The 19,740-nt window shown below is 37.6% G+C and overlaps 1 protein-coding gene across 1 annotated transcript in view; it reads right to left on the bottom strand.

Moving 5' to 3' along the window:
* Positions 1 to 1,780: 1,780 nt before the first annotated feature.
* The window catches only part of ENPP3 (ectonucleotide pyrophosphatase/phosphodiesterase 3), a 42,000-nt gene continuing 24,040 nt past the window's right edge, over positions 1,781 to 19,740 (bottom strand). Inside the window, exons 15-25 of the mRNA XM_054819274.1 lie at positions 18,352 to 18,479; positions 16,456 to 16,522; positions 14,739 to 14,826; positions 13,798 to 13,967; positions 13,640 to 13,691; positions 13,053 to 13,207; positions 8,072 to 8,207; positions 7,497 to 7,574; positions 5,923 to 6,055; positions 4,112 to 4,268; positions 1,781 to 2,586 (exon numbers count right to left, since the gene is read on the bottom strand). Of these exons, the coding sequence (XP_054675249.1) occupies positions 2,413 to 2,586; positions 4,112 to 4,268; positions 5,923 to 6,055; positions 7,497 to 7,574; positions 8,072 to 8,207; positions 13,053 to 13,207; positions 13,640 to 13,691; positions 13,798 to 13,967; positions 14,739 to 14,826; positions 16,456 to 16,522; positions 18,352 to 18,479 (1,338 nt within the window). The 3' untranslated portion in view covers positions 1,781 to 2,412. The remainder of the gene's footprint in view (positions 2,587 to 4,111; positions 4,269 to 5,922; positions 6,056 to 7,496; positions 7,575 to 8,071; positions 8,208 to 13,052; positions 13,208 to 13,639; positions 13,692 to 13,797; positions 13,968 to 14,738; positions 14,827 to 16,455; positions 16,523 to 18,351; positions 18,480 to 19,740) is intronic.

Raw genomic sequence — 19,740 nt, 5'->3', positions numbered from 1 at the left:
TGAGCAAAAGAGACCGAACTTAGAGAGGGAATTCATCTAATTTATTACTAGGCAAAACAGAGTAGAGGAATGAGAAAATAAAATCAACTCCTAAAACACCTCCCCCCACCCCTCCCATCTTCCCGGGCTCAACTTCACTCCCGGCTTCAACCTTCCCCCCCCTCAGCGGCACAGGGGGACGGGGAGTGGGGGTTACGGTCAGTTCATCTCACGGTGTTTCTGCCGCCTCTTCATCCTCAGGGGGAGGACTCCTCTCATCGTTCCCCTGCTCCAGCATGGAGTCCCTCTCACGGGGTGCAGACCTTCAGGAGCAGACTGCTCCAGCGTGGGGTCCCCCACGGGGTCACAAGTCCTGCCAGCAAACCTGCCCTGGTGTGGGCTCCCCTCTTCACGGGTCCACCAGTCCGGCCAGGAGCTTGCTCCAGCGTGGGCTTCCCACGGGACGCAGCCTCCTTCGGGTGCCTCCACCTGCTCCGGCGTGGGGTCCTCCACGGGCTGCAGGTGGAATCTCTACACCCCCTCATCCTTCCTCCACGGGCTGCAGGGGGACAGCCTGCTTCACCATGGCCTTCACCATGGGCTGCAGGGGGATCTCTGCTCCGGCGCCTGGAGCACCTCCTCCCCCTCCTTCTGCACTGACCTTGGTGTCTGCAGAGTTTCTTACATCTTCTCACTCCTCTCTCCGGCTGCAAAAGCTCTCTCTCTCTAAGTGTTTTTCTTCTTCTTAAATATGTTATCACAGAGGCGCTGACTGGCTTGGCCTTGGCCAGCGGCGGGCCCGTCTTGGAGCCGGGTGGCATTGGCTCTGTCAGACACAGGGGAAGCTTCTAGCAGCTTCTCACAGAAGCCACCCCTGTGGCCCCCCCCGCTACCAAAACCTTGCCACGCAAAACCAACACACTTGTTATCTCTGAAATTAATTTCATGATTCTAGAATAGTTAATTTACATGCCCAAATTATTATTATTAAGTTAGGGTATGATTTACTATGCAGTGAAAAATCAGTTGTATTGTTAATTGAGGCAGTTTAGCAGAAGTCTCTGATTTAGATGGACAGACTTAGATGCAGCAGTGTTGCAGGGTGAAACACAATTCCATGTTCAAGGAGATGGTGTAATGGTTTAACCAAAGATACAAATCTTGATGTTCAGCTTGGTCCCACATCTTGATGTAAGATAAATATTGCTAAGATATGTTTGGAGTCTATGTGCATACACTGATCATCTAAGACATGGGGAAAAAAATGTCCTGCAGTGGTTTTGGTTTTTTATTGTATAGGCTTTTAAAGCTTCCATTTTTAAACAGACATATCTCCTTCAGTCCACAATTAGTTACAGAATGAAACAGTCTTTGACATGTTTCTTTAAAACTCCCCCACTGTGCCTAGAAATCAGACAAATGGTCAATTGTCTGTTGTTATTCATACCTTCTTAGCAGCATTTTCAGTGGAGAAAATCAGCTCAACCCTCAATTAACGCATGACATTTTTGTAATAGCAGAATCTGGGAATTTCCACTGCCTTGTCCCACTTACCTGCCCTCAGTAGTAATCTGTGTACAGCACAGTGTGAGTTAGAGTCTTTGTGTATAAATTCACTACAGAAAGGAACACTGACTATTTTTATGATGTCGCCACTAATTTTGTGCTCTAATCTCAGGTTTAATTATTTAAAAATAGACACAAGCATTTAGGTATTGCCAGGCATTTGGAAGTCATTGGAAATACAGGTAAATATCCAGAAAAAAATCCTCCTGGCTAGAGCATTCCTTTTACCTCTTCATGTTCAGAATGCTTTTAAGATTTCTGAAGGGTACAGAACATAACTCATTTACTCTAACTTCACTTCACTTGTAACTAGCATAATGAGTTAGCCAAGCGGGAAACACAAGGGAGGGTCATAGGAGACACTACCACTATGTACAAACTTTTTGGGAGTCTGAATATGTCTTTAAATACATAGCAGTTTCCAGAACATTTCAGGACATACTAGTATTAGATAAGCATAACCCCTCTGATAAACACAAGGGAAAAACACACACACACTCCTCTGAAGCTGTTTCACTTTCTAGCTCCATTATAGAAATATTTTCTATACAGTTTACGTTTCTGGTGTCTCTCTACTATGAAACAAGTTCCTTTTGCAGGTTTTTTTCAAGCCACTACTAATAAAATATTCTCTGTTTTGAAAGCCTGGCTCAGCAATGATGATTTACTTTACTTTAGGAAATTTTTATTCAGTTGGCACAAAATACCTGACCGAAGAACATGAATTTGAAAAAAAAAATTAGCTCCTCTAAGTGTATTTTCCTATAGAAGAGCTGTAGTCTTGTTTCCTACATACTTTATCAAGGAAAAAGGTTAAATCATTTAAATTTGCTTTCTTCCAAGCACTAACACTTTTTAAACAGATACTCAGTTACTTTCAGTCTCAAATATTGGCAAAAAAGTCTTTAGCTGTAAGATCTCAGAGATGGGTTCCTTTCTTTCCTGGTAAAAGTCAAGCCCAGTTAGCAGCTCCACATCCCGAACACGTGCAGAATGAGCCTGAACTCTCTCTTCTACCCATTCAGAAAGTGTCTTGTTTTCCTGCCAAAACAAACAAGAACAATGTTCAAACACCTAAAAGGCATTCTGTTGTTTCGTGGTGGTGGTGTTAGACAATAACCAGTGTTCAAACTGGTTTGACAGACTAAAGGCCTCCAGTTGGTAAAACTTCAGGTAGTCCTAGACATCTTTACAGCCTTGTATTTAGGGATGCCATTTAAACATCATCAAATGGATGTCTCCCCTCCCCACTTCCAAAGTAACAGAGAAACAAAATTATGCTGAAATGGCAAGTATAGCTTTTAACTACAAAGTACAGTTGAGTCATTCATGTTTTAAACACAGAAGTAAGGATAGTTTTAATTACAGTATAAATTAGCTGCAGTCCTCAAGCTAGCTGAACAACAGGCACCTGCAAACCTGAACAATGTCCTTAAAGCAGCTAAGTCTTGATTGCTGGACAGCAATAACAATTGCTAGATAGACAGGGAAAACAATGGAAATGTAAGCACTAATAAATCAAAAATATTATTGTTCAATTGTTTTACTACAAAGTTTTTTGGTAAACAGATGGTAATATGCTTTTCTGCTACCAATATCTGCTTCTGACACAAATGGTTGACTAAATTTACATCACTGCAAGACACAATGAATATAAAGTGCAACAATATTTGGGGTTTGTTGCTAAACTTTAGAAATAACAGATGTTAATTTCTAAAGTATAAAGACTAATTCATTCAAATTATTTATTTTGTATATTCGGTTTACTCTCAACTACCAAAAAGATGACTGAGCAGTTGTGGATTATCCACATCACAAATGAGGAGACACCCAAACTGTTTCTAAGCTGTGCAAGCTTGCAGCTCTCTGGAATTATGAGTTCAAAGTTATAAATAAACTAAATAAACACAATTGTATTGCTTTGAGGGCCAGTTCAAGTCTGCGCAGCTATATTTGTGTGTGGAGAGACTCTCTAATACATGCACTGAGCCAAGGAACCTTCTGCATCCCAGAGTTTATGGAATAGACACTCAGCTGGCTCGATGATACATATTACACTCAGCTAATTTATTTTGTTTGCTACAGAACACAAGATTTAAACTGTGGTAAGCATAGATTTTATTTAAGTATGAATTTCAACTGCAGAACTATCCATCTAAATGCCTACTGTCTAATTTCTAATAAAGGTGGAACAGATGATTGAAGGCATTCTGGCTACACTGAAGGGAGTAACACTCAAAGTCCTCTGATACCTCTGGAGTAAGTTTATCCTGCAGCCTTTCATAAAGCTATTTCATCACTCTTTTGGCTGTGCTGCTGTTCTCAGCCCTTGTCAGGTGACAGCATTTCCAAGTCCTCTTATCAAACCCTCCATTCTTCTTCCTTGCTTCCTAGCAGCTCATTAGGTTCCAGCTACCTCTCCTGGAGCTTCTTGCTCTCCTAGTCATTGCTTTAGCTCTCAACTCATGAGGAACTTAGACTTCTAAAGATTCTCCAGATGACTGGATCACACTGGGAATCAGTTCACAAAGCTCATTGGCACACAGGAGCATAGAACTATACTTACAGCACAGCTTTCCGTGTTGTCAGGTCGATGAGGAATGATAAAAGACAAAGCATCCAAGGAGCCTGAACAGTTCAGTGGCGTATAGGACTTGTTCTTGCAGCTAGTCAGAACCACAAAGTAATGGGTTGGGACAGGGATTTCTGTATTGTTTACGTGCCTACAAAACAAATATTAATTAAGGGATTTATCTAGATATCAAGTATTAAAACCACTGATGCCGTTAGTAACTTACAGAACTTAGCATAGATCTTTCACTACTATATGACTTTTATTTATTTTATAATTGAAATAAATACCTGATGGGATAGACAGCCTCACTATCTGTTTCATGAACAGCCAAACGCATGGATTAGTCCTTTGCTACAAGCAGTCCCACTGAAACCAACAGGATTGCTTATGTGGTCAACACTCTATTTTTACAGAGCCAGAGATCTCTACATCTGGAAGCAGCAGGATAGAGCATCATATTTGCCCTCCATTACATTAAGAATTTCAACTACATGAAACTGAATTGGAGTGATGAGAAAATTAGCTTATGGTTCCTTGCCAGCAAGAAATGCCACAATGATGGCTCATGGCTATGTGCTATAGAAACCAGTTTAGGATACCCGATTGAAAATGTCTTTCCCTCTCTTTTCTTGCTATTCTGTGAACATGGTCATTTTTGTGTATAAACTTAGGAGGAGCTGAAGCTTCCCAAATTTGCTGTACGTCTTCAGTATTCAACAAAAGACCATCACTGAAATCATTATACTGCTTCATATGACTGACTGTGCTGAATAAAACATCCTTATTCCAAACTGTAGACAACATTATGTGGTTGACTGGGTATTACAGCATTCTGCTTGGAAGGAAGTTCTACTCTCTCCTCCCTTCTATCCTCCTACTTCGTGGCAGAGCTGATTTTCCCATTCGCAAACCATTTTTGACAGATGTGGTATTAAGTCTAGCCTTGAATAAAACATCTCCAGTGACAGACTCAGCTGTGCAGATTTCCCAGCACTTTTCTACTACATAAGTGTTCTTACTGTCAGAAGGCATTTTCCCTATATTTGGAACAAAGTTGTTTATTATTATTCTGGTTTTTCCCCTCCTGTCCTCATTCACTAACATAAATAATTGGGGTTTATTTTTTTGTATTTCTCTTTTATATATATTTTTTTATCTAAGTCTTCTCTTATTCCTGTTTCTATACACAAATGAATTTTTAAATGTATTTTGTTATGCTACCAGAGCTCACTAAATTGTACCTAGAACTTGTCAGACGTCCAACTGACTCGTGTAAGCCATAGCTATGCAAAGGTACCACTCAGGAATGTTACATGTTACATTCCCAGTTACATGATTCAGTGAAGGGAAACACAGAAATCTGATCTTTGATAAAACACATCAGTTCGAGACAACAGGGAGAAACAACAAACAGGTGAGTGAGCACAACATGAAAGTGAAAAAATTACATTTATACACATCTTCTGCATATTTACATATTATATATTCTCCCAGTATTTCTGATGCAGAGGTCTAAAAATCTAGGCATAAACTTAGGAAGTAAGTTACTGGTCTGTACCTGTGCATGTGTACATACACACACACACATGTAACTGCAAAGCTTTTTTCTCTTTATTGGAATTTCAACTTCTACAATACTGTAAGCATGTTTGCTGTTGTATGAGTTACAGTGGTTGTAGTATTATAAGGGGAATACTCCATTCTCCATGATACTTTTTTCTTGTTCTTTTTGAATACAAGTTTGTGTGGAGATACAGTGGGAAATAATCTGGAGTTTGACTTCTGGTTTTTCATGTACTTACAGCTTAATTTCATCAAGAGCATCAAAATGGCCATCATAATTGTAATCAAACACTGGTCCACTGATAACATTTACTCCATTCCTTTCTCTAGCATACTCCTGAAGAAGCACATTATGGAAATAGTCCCAAATGTCTGTCATTAAAATAAAGTATAAGCATATTTAACATAAATTTGAAGTTATTTCACCACTGAAGAAAAAGAACGTACTTCATTTCTCACTATAGATGAATAATAAAAAGTTCCAAACTAAACTGCCTGTAAAATCTTTTTTTCACAAAATTTGGATTTCAACAGAAGAGACATACTCTCACTCACCATTGAAAGAGGCACAGTAAATGTTATTATAGCTCTGCAAGGTCCATTGCCCTACTGGAGAGAATGCATACGACTGTAGAGCTGAGAGGTCATTCATTTCTGGCCTATCTGCTAGCACCTGCAACTGTGCCAATTAGTAGGAACTGAGATAATGGCTTTGTAAAAGGAATATTTACCACCTGAGAGTTAGTCTAACTCTACAGAACTCATGTCAAATATCAGTAGGCAATTTGGCTTGTTTCACAGATGTTATTTGAGAAAATAAAATTTGTAGGATATAAGCTAATGAGACTATTTGAATATTTACAGCTATGATGGCAAAAAAACCAGATAGGTTTGGGGCATTGAGGGCATCCCCTATTGATTTACCTCTTGCTTATAGTCCAGAGTAACAACTTGTAAGTTTAAATCTCTTGTAGCGTTTTCCTTGAAAAATTGGATTTTTCGTAATGTCATTGTTTTACTTGGAAGATTAAAGTAGCTCAGGTTTTCTGGATTAAAGTAGCTCACATTTTTTATATGACATGAGTGAATGAATAAATGAGATCTGAATGCATTAGAAAGGCAGTTATATCCTTGCTTTTCCTCCGGCTTTTTCCTTACGCAATTCCTCTTTCTGTCCTTTGTTATAGTAAAATGAGCCTAGGCCTAAGAGTAAAAAAAAGGACAATATGCAGTTGTAGAAAGTTTCTTATCAGTGACTACAACCAAATGTGAGTCAGGCTGCAAGGAAAGAGTTAATGTAGCTTACTACACTTGTATAATAGAAACATCTGCCTGAAGTAAATACTCCAAGATTAATATTGTCTGGTTTGAGTTTCTGTTTGAGGAAACAGGCACTGTATCAGTATTGTTTACAAACTTTGTCCTGTCTTCTCTTGAGACCTTGCAAAAGGAAAGAAAAAGTGCCATTTTCATTCACCTTGAGAATTTCTTAAAGGGGATATTTTCATAAGAGTTTCATAGTTAGCATTTCATGTTACAACAGCATACAGGAGATGAAGAGAAAATTCAAAAGTGAACAGGTACGCCTAAGCAGAGGTCAGACAGGACTATACACAGAAAAAAAATTAACTTACATAAGTGCGGTTTAAAATTTCACACATCTACTTTTAAAAAGTTTTAAACATGTTTGCACAAGATCTGGATATACTGCAGGCCATGCATTCATGTTTTTAAGTCCTTTCCATAGCTTTATCAAATCCAGAACCATAATTACAGAAAATTAATCAAAATTAATCAAGACTTTGCAACCTACCTCTGAAAGCTCTATACATGGGAACAATATTGCTGGTGAGTAAGGCATCATACTGTTCAAGAGCAGATGAACTGAAGTCTGTATAAAAGAACAAAGTATAAAATAATGAAATACTACACAAAGATGAATTTGATTCATACATCACTATAAACTGCAGGTATATGTAATTCAATTACATTTTACATTTGAGCATGAGTGCATGATCCTACTGCAAACATATCTCCAAGTTTATTTGTACAATCTGTTCAATAAAGTAATTATCAAATCTAACAATAGGAAACAAATATTCATACAAAGGATGAGGGACAGTCCTTCAGCTCTTTACATCTTTCCAACCAGTTTTCATCACATTCAAGTTGTTCCATTTTTTAAACAAAAACTTAAATGTTCTAAACTGAAAATATTTAGATACAAGTCCTGCTTTTGGTCAGTCTGCAAACACTGGAAACCTTTTTCTGCCCAACATGCTGATCCAAAGAAGTTTGTTTTGGTGTTTGGGTATATGTTTAAACATAAACCCACATCCAGCTGATTAAGACTTTCTAAGCTCTAGCTATAAAAGGAACCATGCTCACTGGGAGGATAGAGGAAACTGCGGGTGAAGGTCAGCCCTTCTGGGTAGTTGGAACAATTTTGGCTCCGAGCAACAGGGATTCTAACATCAGCCCGCAGACAGTCTGAAACAGTGGGAGGAAGAGCAGATGTGTCTTCCTGTGAAAAGGGAAAAAGAAAAAAAATATTACACCCACGGCTGTGGCTAACCCAATGCTTTGTATGGTTTTAACTTTCTAGAACGGACTTCATTGAATCTTCTCCTATTTTCATAGTGAATCAGGTCAATGCAAGTAATAGACACTGATGTTTTCTGCCTAGTGTTTTTCCTCTACTTCTGTTTTTAGTTAATTCAGGGAAATCCTTACAAAGCATGTGAAATTGTAGTAGCAAAATAAGGTTATATCTTAGACAAAAACAGGTGATGAATTTGGCTCATTCGTCACTTTTACATATTTCTGGAAACGCAAACTTGATGTCACATCCTCCTGGAAAGCAGCTAGTATATAAAGATGACATTATTACCTCATCTTTGCATCTGAGGATGCTATCTTCATAATAACAGTCTGTGTTGCTGAAGAGTTAAAGCTAAATAAATTCATCATAAATTCAGTATATTTTACTGGCTAGCTTCACTAACTTCAACTGAGACATGTAAACATGCACATTAGCTAAGATCTGGCCAAAAGTGAATCTTATGAGTATAATTGTTTCTACAATCTCTACTTTTTTTTCCCTATAACCTTTTCTATAACCTTTATCATAATTTTATGACAGAATAACTAAAACATCAGAATATGCTTTTCTGTGTTTAACTGCATTTTCTTTTTTCATACTCATTTACATGTAATTTATTTTCATTTTGGTAAGAATGGAACATATTTATTTGCTTTATACCTCTGTAAACAGTAGTTAAACATCTAAATTGATTTTCAGTGCATTGTTTATTTTGATTGGTCAAAACTGAGTAAAACTAAAGAACTGGAATGTTCTTCTTGTGCCTTTCTAGTGTCCAAATCAATAAGGCAGAGTTAATGGATCAGGGTCACCGAAGAAACCAACATTTTAAGCCTAATAATTCAGCTGTGATATTCAACAATGGCTTCAACTTCTGTATGGTCTCTGAAGGGAAACCTGAATCAAAGTAACAAGGGTCTGAGTAAACATGCCAAGGATTGTCCTGAAGAGAATTTCATTCTTAGTAAATACTGTAGTCACATCTAATGGTATCCAAATACAGCAGGGAATCTGCTTTTGACTTATATCATGAATCTGGGCTATTAATAGCATTCACATTTTCTCCAACTTGAAGCAACGGGGACACCACTCAACTCTCTTCTCATTATTTCACATGTCTTGAAGCTAACTATACGAGCTATGAGCTCTAATCCAAGTGCCGAGGCAAGAGGACGGTGATTTAGAGCTGTCTGTCCGTCACATATGTAATATATCATATAACCTGTATTTTCACAAACACTCCCATACACTTAGGACATGAAGGCTGCTCACGGCTATTTCCAGTGGACATCACAGGAGAAAATTCTCCAACTGAAGAAATGAAAATTCATAGTGAACCTGTGAACTATCAAAATACTGAAAAAGCAACTACTCAAGAATATTTCAGCTTGTTTTTTCAAGGATCTACAGGTCAGCAAGTAAACAATATCAAAAGCTGTCTCGAGATGAGCATGGCTGGCTGTGTCACCTCTTAGCACGAGATCAGCAGTTAATGCAACCCCAGATTGCGAGCCATATTGCTAATGCTCTGGGAACTAATACATTTTGCTACAACCTCTCTTCACTTCTTTTCCTCAAAATAGAGGAATAAGATATTTTTAAACAGATCATCTATGAAAAAGAATAAAACGATTCTCAAAGAAGCTGTTGAAAGTGCTCATTTATTAAGAAATGAGATCTTGACAGTAATAGCCACCACCTCAAAACTTCAGAATTGGAAAAAAACATTCATCACCATTTCAACAGCTTTGGCCTTTTGGCTACTTGTCTTTCAGGTCTAAGAACTATAATGTCTTCTGAAGAAAACAGTTACAACTAAAAAATGGCTTTGCCTATGACATCATGCATTACCTTTTCTGATGCAGGTTCTTGTCTTTTGACTAGCTAGTAATGTCAAGAAGCATGAGTTATTTGTATTACATGAAAGACTTTTAAGCATCTCCTGTGGTCTGTCATGTTAACTTCAGCCACCTCCAGGAACCTTTTTTCAGTAGTCAAGAAGAAAAAATACTAAATCACAAAAAACAAAACTCCCATAATCCCCAGAGCACTGAGCTTTAGTTCCAGTGATTTATACAAGTCTCATTGCTGGTTTTATGCCATCAGAGGATAGATTAGTTTGTCATATATTTTAATATATTTTTATGGTAAAATTCAGTGATTCTATATAGCATAGAATCATAGACTGGTTTGGGTTGGAAGGGACCTTAAAGATCATCTGGTTCCAACCCCCCTGCTGCGGGCAGGGACACCCTCCACTAGACCACATTGCCCAAAGCCCCATCCACCCTGGCCTTGAACACTTCCAGGGAGGGGGCAGCCACAACCTCTCTGGGCAACCTGTTCCAGTGCCTCACCACCCTCACAGTAAAGAATTTCTTTCTAACATCTAATCTAAATCGACCCTCCTTCAGCTTGAACCCATTACCCCTTGTCCTGTCACTACACTCCCTCATAAACAGTCCCTCACCATCTTTCCTGTAGGTCCCTTCCTTTAGGTGCTGGAAGGCTGCAATTAGATCTCCCCGGAGCCTTCTCTTCTCCAGGCTGAACAACCCCAACTCTCTCAGCCTGTCCTCATAGGAGAGGTGCTCCAGCCCTCTGATCAGCTTCGTGGTCCTCCTCTGGACTCTCTCCAACAGCTCCATGTCTCTCCTGTACTGGGGCCCCCAGAGCTGGATGCACTACTCCAGGTGGGGTCTCACAAGAGCAGAGTAGAGAGGCAGAATCACCTCCCTCTTTTGATGCAGCCCAGGACACGGCTGGCTTTCTGGGCTGCAAAGCTATTTAAATTCCACAGGTATCTGCAAGCAGGTGGAGGGACTATCTTTTTGCAAGAAATTCTGCCTTCCTCCCTGGCAGATGAGTATAAAATCTCAAGAAAATAAATGTCCTTCAATGTCAAACTTTCCTATGGCTGAGAATACTAAATAACCAAAATTCTATCTGACATAATTAAGATCTATAACTACATATTATTCATAATATCTCTGATTCTGATATTACATGCAGGTGCATTAATACTGTGCCGGCTTGATCAGCCAGCCCAGTTTCGAAACTTCCAAACCACACAAAACCAGCAAAACTCCAGTCCACATCATCTGTTTTATTGTTTAAGCTTTTCTTTATAGCTACCTAATGTCAAGAAATGCCTCATCTTACAAATTGTGTAAATCACTGCATAGGCTTTATCCATAACATAAATAATCTGGGGTGCAATAAAAATTCTGTAGAAACTGCAATTTTCTGTCATTCCCAAGTACTGTAGCCAAAGCTTACAGTCAAAGGCATTAGCTCTTTCCCTTTGTCCTGCTGTTATAATTTATAAAGCTTTTTTCTCTTGATTAGTATATGTTGTAATAAAAAAATCATGATGTCAGCTTACTGTGTAGGTCAGTGAGTGAGCTCTTACTCACTGTTATGTCTCTGAGAGTATTACAGAGGAAATTTATTCTTTCCTATTCTTTCTATAGTAAATATACATCACTGTATTAGACTCTGCTGTGAACTATACCCTCCAATACTTCAGTTTCAATTATTCACTGCTTCCCACAATGTTTCATAAAACACTACAAGAAACTCCCACAAATATGTATTTCTGTTGATTTAGATGTTATGTTGGGCAAGAACTTTCTTTATACACTTCTTCTCCACCTGAGAATTTGGTTTTCAACAAAGGAAAATGTCTGAAAAGTTATTTGCTTCTTTTTGAACTGTTTGCTGCTGTTGTTGAAATGTTAAAAAGACCCCAGCTCTGGTGGGACTTTTTAATCTTTTTAAAGCAAAATCAGAAAAAAATCTGCCCACAATTAACTGCTTTTCATTAGGGTAATGCACTTTCATAGTAAGCTATAAGGACAGATCTTTGAATATGATGAAGTAAAAATAATCTTTGTTGAAATGGATGTTTCACTAGACTTTAAGCCTTCTTAGGGTTGGATTTGTGATCCTTCACCCCAATTGTGAAAAATCGGTAGAAAGTATGGAGTAAAACTTTCAGAAATGCTACAATTCTAGCAGCATATATTTGATTAAAATAATTTCCCCATATGTGTCCTGATAAAATAAGAAATCATGTAGACATCAGTAACAGTTCTCTTCAGACAGAAAAATCAGTGTAAAAGTTATTTCCTCAGGGCAGCTTAGAAAAAGGGTCAAATTATAGGGGGAAAGAAGCCCATGAATGTCCACTAGTTTACTGACCATGAAAACTCAATTTATTCCAGAGCCACATTCCCTTGAATTCTCAGAGGTTCATTCGGCTATAATTATATTTTTCAGAAATTATATAATGTAATAGATAATAAACTGAACATAAGAAATATGCATCACTACAAACTGCCTTGCAACTCGAGTTGTAAAAAGGTTTGTTAATCGGAAAAAGATCACGATATTCATAGGAAAGCTTAAAAGCTTCTGATTTTGGAAATCACAGTCTGCTTTTCCTCAGGAATTGACAGGCAAGTTGGAGCACTGTTTTTACAGCTTATCCCTTTTACAGAACAGGCTTAATGGAACCAGCTTACCAGCAGCTCTATTCTTCTATATCTTTTGAGTCCCTCACAAATGGCCATTCTCACTTTTTTAACCAATATTTTAAGATAGTTTAAATTTAAAAGATATCAAAGATGCCTTTTCTTTTTCAGACATAGGGCCCTTAGTCACATGATATCCACCAGTCTTTAACCAGGATTTCTGATGAATGAACTGCATTTTCAACCCGTTATATTACACATTTAAGAATAGTATGGAGATTTGATAACTTACAGGCTTATTCACAGTGTATGCAGTCCACAGTGGCATCCAGATATCATAGCTGTATCCACTCACATACTGATGATGCGAAAGGAGGCAGTAGACATTTTTCTTCTGAAGAACTTTGGGTCTCCCATATGGCAAATGATACGAGTTTGCCTTCTTTACTAGAATGTAAACAATAACTATTGATTCATTCTTCTATAACATTTTGGATGGCACAAAGGTTTAAGAGATGAGAGAAAAATGTAAATTAAAACATTAATAAATACAAATAAAACCAACAGTAAACATGGGCATGTTTTCTTTAAGCTCTTAGCTTCTGAGTGGAATATAGTTTTCATGTTACGTTTAATGTACATCAGTCAATGTTATGTATCAGACCTGCAAATTCTTGTTTCTTTGCAATTTCATATCAATATAAATCTTGAACTTATCTTGCCAGTGGAGTGAAATTTACATCTTATTTGGCTAAGAAACATTACAATGCTTCCTAAAGTTGTAATTAACATTGCATTAACACTGAAATCAATAATATAAAATCCAAACCTGGCATAGATTTAAAAATATTGGTGTCCTTTTCATTTCTTACTACTTACTTTCTTCTGTGGTGAGATTTAACCTCTCATTTATTTCTGAAACATTTGTTATCTGTAAAATACAAGAGAATAATTCAGAATGAATCCATAGCTTAGAAAAAACAAAGAAAAGAGAACACACTTGACAAAGATGATTAAAAGATCCCAGAAGCCCCTACTTGCATGCATGTGCATCCCAGTTCATCTATGGGAGTCAGACGGGAAACTGGACATGAAGAAGGAGATGAGTCTTCTTTTGCATGTGAAGGATTGTAAAAAGGGGTTTTTAAGAGGTGATTCAAGCTGCCATGTGTTCCATTGTTTGGTGCTGGTGTAATACGCAGCAAATCTGTTGAAACATTTGAAATTTGTAAACGTATTTTAAGACTAAAATTGCATTTTTAAAAGTCATTATCTTTCCAATTCTATGCATTACCCATGCAATCATTCTAAATATAGAAGAAATAGCTTACTCAGTTATCTAAACTATTATGGTAACTACTACCATCTTCTTGCAATTTTCTAGGTATGAAGGTTCATTGCTATCTTCCACTGCATGAAGATTTGGTAATTTTGTATTTGTGTACTGTTGATACAGTTTTATACGCTGCCATAACATTCATAAGATTAGATGATTTAATGCAGAGTACAAATGTGATTGCAAATGGATCACATTATGAAGAGTTCTAGCCTATTAGCATTTTTGTGTGATGTCTTAATCCATATTTTCTGAGGCACATACTTCCTGATTGCTCACTGCCAGGACCGCAATGGTCCATATAAGTTATGAGCGAGAGTGGTAACTCTCTACAAGATTCTTATCCCAAAATTATTCCACAGGCACCATTTCAACAGCAAGCCCGTGCGGGAGGAGAGTTTCTCTCTGCTTCTTTAGTGGACTCCTTCTGCGATCAGAAACAACCTTCAAAGCAGAACAACTTCTGGCAGTTAATTGTTAGCACTGTACAGAAGGCAAAGGAGCATGGCTTCCGTGCTTTGTGTGAAAAACTTAGCTTCTGAATTAATTCACTGAATTTTTAGTTATTCTTAGCTCTTGCAACACCGATATTTGAAAACACTGTTGGTTTATCATCTAAAGTACTGCATTGTTTCTACTCACCACACATAAGGTTGTAAACCTCGATGTTTTCAAAAGCATCCACTTCTGTTTTCTCTTTAAAGCTTGGGCCATATGCTAAGAATATAGCCTGAATTGTAATAAAACAAAAGTTGTTATCTAAAGGAATCCAAATTAAAAAACAATTCAGTTGCCTTTTATCAAAACAGGGACATTGGAACAAAATACAGTCTTTTCACAGCCATAAAAGTTAAAATACAGGACTGTTATAGTAAAGAAGGCAAATTTTACCAATTGCATAGAATTTGAAGAAAATGCAAAACATAAATTCATTTTGCAGGATACTTTAAACTATATAATGAATCGGGGGTGGGGGGTGGGGGGGTTGTTCTTTACTATTTTAACACATACTTACAAAAAATATTATTTGCTAAGTTTCAAATTCACACCTTTTTACGTTTTCCTTGCAACAGTCAGTAACAATGCCATTTCAACAAATGCAGAGCTACAACACTCACAGATCCTATCTAAAAAATAATATTGAACCATAAATACAAGCATTGGGGGGTTGGGGCTTGTTTGTTTGTTTGTTTTAATACATGTTGCATTCTCAGAATTCTTTGGGTCACTTAAGAGCCTATAGCCTATAGCCACAGCTATAGCAGGGAGCAGGGAACTGCAGAGTCCTGTGTCAGTAGCACCAACGGTACAATGTAGAGCTGGGCAGCCCTTATTGGGGTCTGCAAGCATTGTAGCAGAACACTGCTACTACTTACAGTCTCACATTATTTTCTACTGCTTTATAAGCCTCCTGAGCTGCCTGCCATAAGATACAGGAAACATGACTAAACAGGACAATGACCTGTTCTAAAATAATATACTTATGTTCCCATAGCAGAAAAGGAATTCTTAATTTATTTCAAAACGACAATATTACGACATTTTGCTCCTTTATAAAGAAAAAAAAATTCCTCAGTCATTGTGCCACCAGCATAAGGTTATGTATGATTAAGGTTTCCATGTGAACCAGAACTTACCTTTTTTTTCCATACAAACATTCAGCACCATTCTGATCAGTATATTGACATATGGTTTTAACATAGTTGTGAAGATCTGGAAGAATCTGATCCTTACACACAGAATATGGGACTAGTAGTGGCAAGCTTGACCTTACTTAAAAGGTTCATGTCACAGGAAGTATATGAAAAAACAAAGCTCAAGACCTCGAAATATTTTCACTGTAACCAGAAGTAAAAATGATATGAAACTGCAATACAGGCTATATTAACATACAGGTTATACTAATAACTTTTTGCTCTGATGATAAGATAAGCAGAGACAATGAGATTTAGTTTATTTGAGCACACAGACTTTCAGATGCTCAACTGAACTCCCAGACCCTATGGTGATTTTTCAGTCATTCCTTCAACAGAAGAATGAATAAAAGAATGAAAGAATTCAGTGTCCCATAGCTAAACATGGTATGCTTGGTTTACTGTAGTCTATCGGGCTCCATGGAGTTAAGGTGAGCCCAGACAAGTTTCACTACAGGATCCCAAGGAAGCAGGCCTCGTACACATTGATGAAAGGTAGTATGAATATGTGGACCCAGTATCTGTTCACAGTTTACATGTCAGGGTGACATGGAAGAAAAAGCACACTGCAAAAACTATCATGTATTCTATATTCTGGTGGTTCACCTAGCACATTGTCATTTTCTATATAAGAAGGTGAAAGACATGAATAGAAGTCATCTTACCTCCATACTTTTAAATTCGTTGTTATACCCATGGTTGCCCCTATCACAATATGTGTAACTTCCATCCCTAAGGAGAAACCACGATATAGTGTAAATAAAAATGCCACAAATAGAACCAGTCAATAACAGTCATCCTGAATCACTGGACCCTGGAGCATGTCTTAAGAGCTGACACTGGCATAATACTGTAGCACTTTTTGCTCATCCAGTGTTCACTTCTATGAAGATCTCTTTCTCCTTTAACAGAGATTGCTATGGACAGAAACAAATTATCCTAGATAGTGACTGAGTGTACACTGAATCAATGTTTTCAAAATAAATTGAAAAAATGGCTATGTTTGAATAGAGGCCTTCACCCAGCTACAAGTTTCAGAACAAATGTAATCTGGTTAGGAAGAATTCCTCTGTTATATTCTGTGGTATCTGCATTTTAATAAAAAACTTACAGTGCGAGAACTCTGCTGTTAGCCTCTGTGGAACAATATAAGTAAGTCTGCAAAGGATTTTGCCTTACAAGACAGTGCATTTTCATCATGGATTCTAAAGGGTGAAGGAGAGATGTGGATGTGTGTGTGTGGGTTATAGAATTATTAACGTCAGAATAGTCTGACTTATAATGACTAACACTTGTTTTAATTTACCTGTTGCTGAGATACATGAAAACATAAAGTCATCCCATAATGATTCAATGCACAGTTGTCAAGCACATGTATCATGTTTTCAGAGGCACAAGAATATTTGAGCACAGTTAAAAAAAAAGGGTGAATATGAGATTTTTCAGTGGGCATTTCTTTTTACATGTCCAGGACAACTATTTGGTTGCATCAAAACAAACAATTAAGTCATATACTGATTGGGCATTTTCTGCTATTTGAAATTCCAAGTTGGCTTATGCTTCTCCTATTGCAACACTGAAGCTCAGGAAATACAGTATTGCTACTAAGACCACAAGCTTTGCATTGAGTTTTCAAAGCCTCAGGACTAAGGCTTGTCTCAACTGCTCTCGATCTGCTCAGAGCTGTTTTTTATCATTGAGCTCTTACAACAATCTTTTGTGATGCAAGGTGGTTATGTCTAATTTTTTTATCAGCTTATCTTTGCATAGCAAAGACATAGTTTTTATATAGATAGCAGTAACTATTAGTTATTCTGTGTAGAATGGAGACCCCAAGGCTAGAAACAACTCATCAATGGTCAATTAAAGAAATGCAGATCTGGAACTGAGCAAAACCAGACTTAGAGGTAAGAAAGAGAATAAAGAACAAATATCTAACACACGTAGAATGCACCATGTCTAGTGAACTGAGATGTAATGTTGACTTGCAGGCCAGTGAAGAATGAGTAAGCTGTACTGCTAGCACATATAATATGAAGGACTCCATTCAGATCACAGACTGAGGAAGAAGAAACATCAACATCATATTCCTCCTGATGAAGGACTCATAATGCTGATTACTGACATATCCACATATGCACCAGAATGAAGTCATCAACCTTAGGACCCAGAAGGGCAGTGGAGGGGTGACCGTAGCACCAGGAAAAGGGCTAGATACTAGGAAGGCTTTGTATGACAATTTTAACGCATTATTTTTGAGACTTTTTCTGTGTAGTAGTATTTTTTTCCTTATTTTATTTTTTTCTTCTGTTTTTTTCTGTAAAGTTTGATCTGGAGCTATGATGATTCTTTTATTAGACTGTTAAGATTTGAATTGTACTAATAATACATTCTTGGCTTTACATATAAGGTGCATTTCCTTTTTACACATAGTAAGGTCTTACATGTAACAAATAGCGAAATGTAATAATTCTAAAGCAAAACAGGAAACAAGCCATATGTGAAGGAAATTAAAAGGTTGACAATGGGATAAAAAAGTTAAGTCACAAAAGTTGTGTTACCTCACAGCCAGCCATTGTTGATCCACCAAAAGATGAACTTTATCAATACGAATGTTGTTAGCATAGTGGAATCGTTTTGGCAAGTCAGGCGTCAGATAAGGCTTGAAGTGCTGAGGGGATCTTTTGCACTGCGCAAGAGGAAACAGCCCAGTTATGAGTTTTGCTCAGTATCAAAAATAAACCCATCACTCAGAATTATCACAAACATCTTAGTGACAGGAATGTAAGCTCAAAGCACGTTATTCACAGATAGCTTCTCAGATAACCTGCAGATTTCATTTCTGGCCCAAAAAGCAATGCAAGAAAAAGTGGCTTATTTGGAACTGTTTGAAAATATGCTGCTATAATACAAGGTCACAAATACTGTGGTAAAAGTACTCCTAAGGCTGAAAGACATTTAGTAGCAAAGTTTAGTCTGGCATCTAGTATGTAAGATTACACTCTACAAGAGAAAGTTCCCTGGTAGTTTATTTCTCCCATCTTCTATTACTTTACCATTCAATAAATAACAAAGAAAACCAAGTATAAATAACATAGCACAGTCTAGACTTTTAGTTGCAAGACTGAACATGTACTCTCATGCCATGTAAATGTCTAATGCTCAGCTGTCAGCTAAAGGCCTTAGCTTCTACATCCACATTTAATGTGTTAATATAACTGTTGTGTTAGCAGGCATGCCATGGATGTGTTTGACACTGAGAGCCTAATGACAACCATATGACATTCTGCAAAGATTTAACTACATATGGCCATCAGGAGCCATTCCAGCTGGCTGCAAGCATCATGGCAATGTTTCAGACGTGTCACTCCTGATCAGGAATCCAGCACTGGGACAACACAGAACATCTAAAATGCTGAGGGAAGTGCTGCTAGGAAGCTGGGTAAGTCAGAGAAGTGGACCCGTTTTACCACACAGGCAGTACAAACTTGGAGTCTGATCTAACATCTCCACCTCTAAGTACTAGAATTGTATACTCTGCACAGAATGACATTAACATGTGAAATGAGAGTAAGTGTGCCTGGATAGTCATCAAAGAAGCATAGTGGAATCCAGGAACATGAAAAATAAGGATTCAATGGGTTTGCTAGCCCAGGAGAGGAGGTCGTTCTACAAAAAATAGTTTAATTAAAGGGAAAAATAGAGGAAATCCACATATAATATGACTTTATGTTTATTGATTAGCAATAAACACACTGAAGAACTGCCTTCTCTAATGAAAACCCTCATTCTAAGAACTTGAAAGGGACATAATACACAAACGCTAACTATTTATGAATAGAAAAGAGGAAATGTCCCAATACCAGGCTATTCCTGTAAGGCAGAGATGTCATATTATTATATCACTATTAGCAGTTCAGTTTCAACTGGGGGTGAGAACATGCAAATTG

The sequence above is a fragment of the Grus americana genome, chromosome 3, assembly GCF_028858705.1.
Source record: "Grus americana isolate bGruAme1 chromosome 3, bGruAme1.mat, whole genome shotgun sequence".
Lineage (NCBI taxonomy): Eukaryota > Metazoa > Chordata > Aves > Gruiformes > Gruidae > Grus > Grus americana.
Note: the sequence above shows the minus strand (reverse complement) of the source record. Positions and strands in the feature narration are given on the sequence as shown.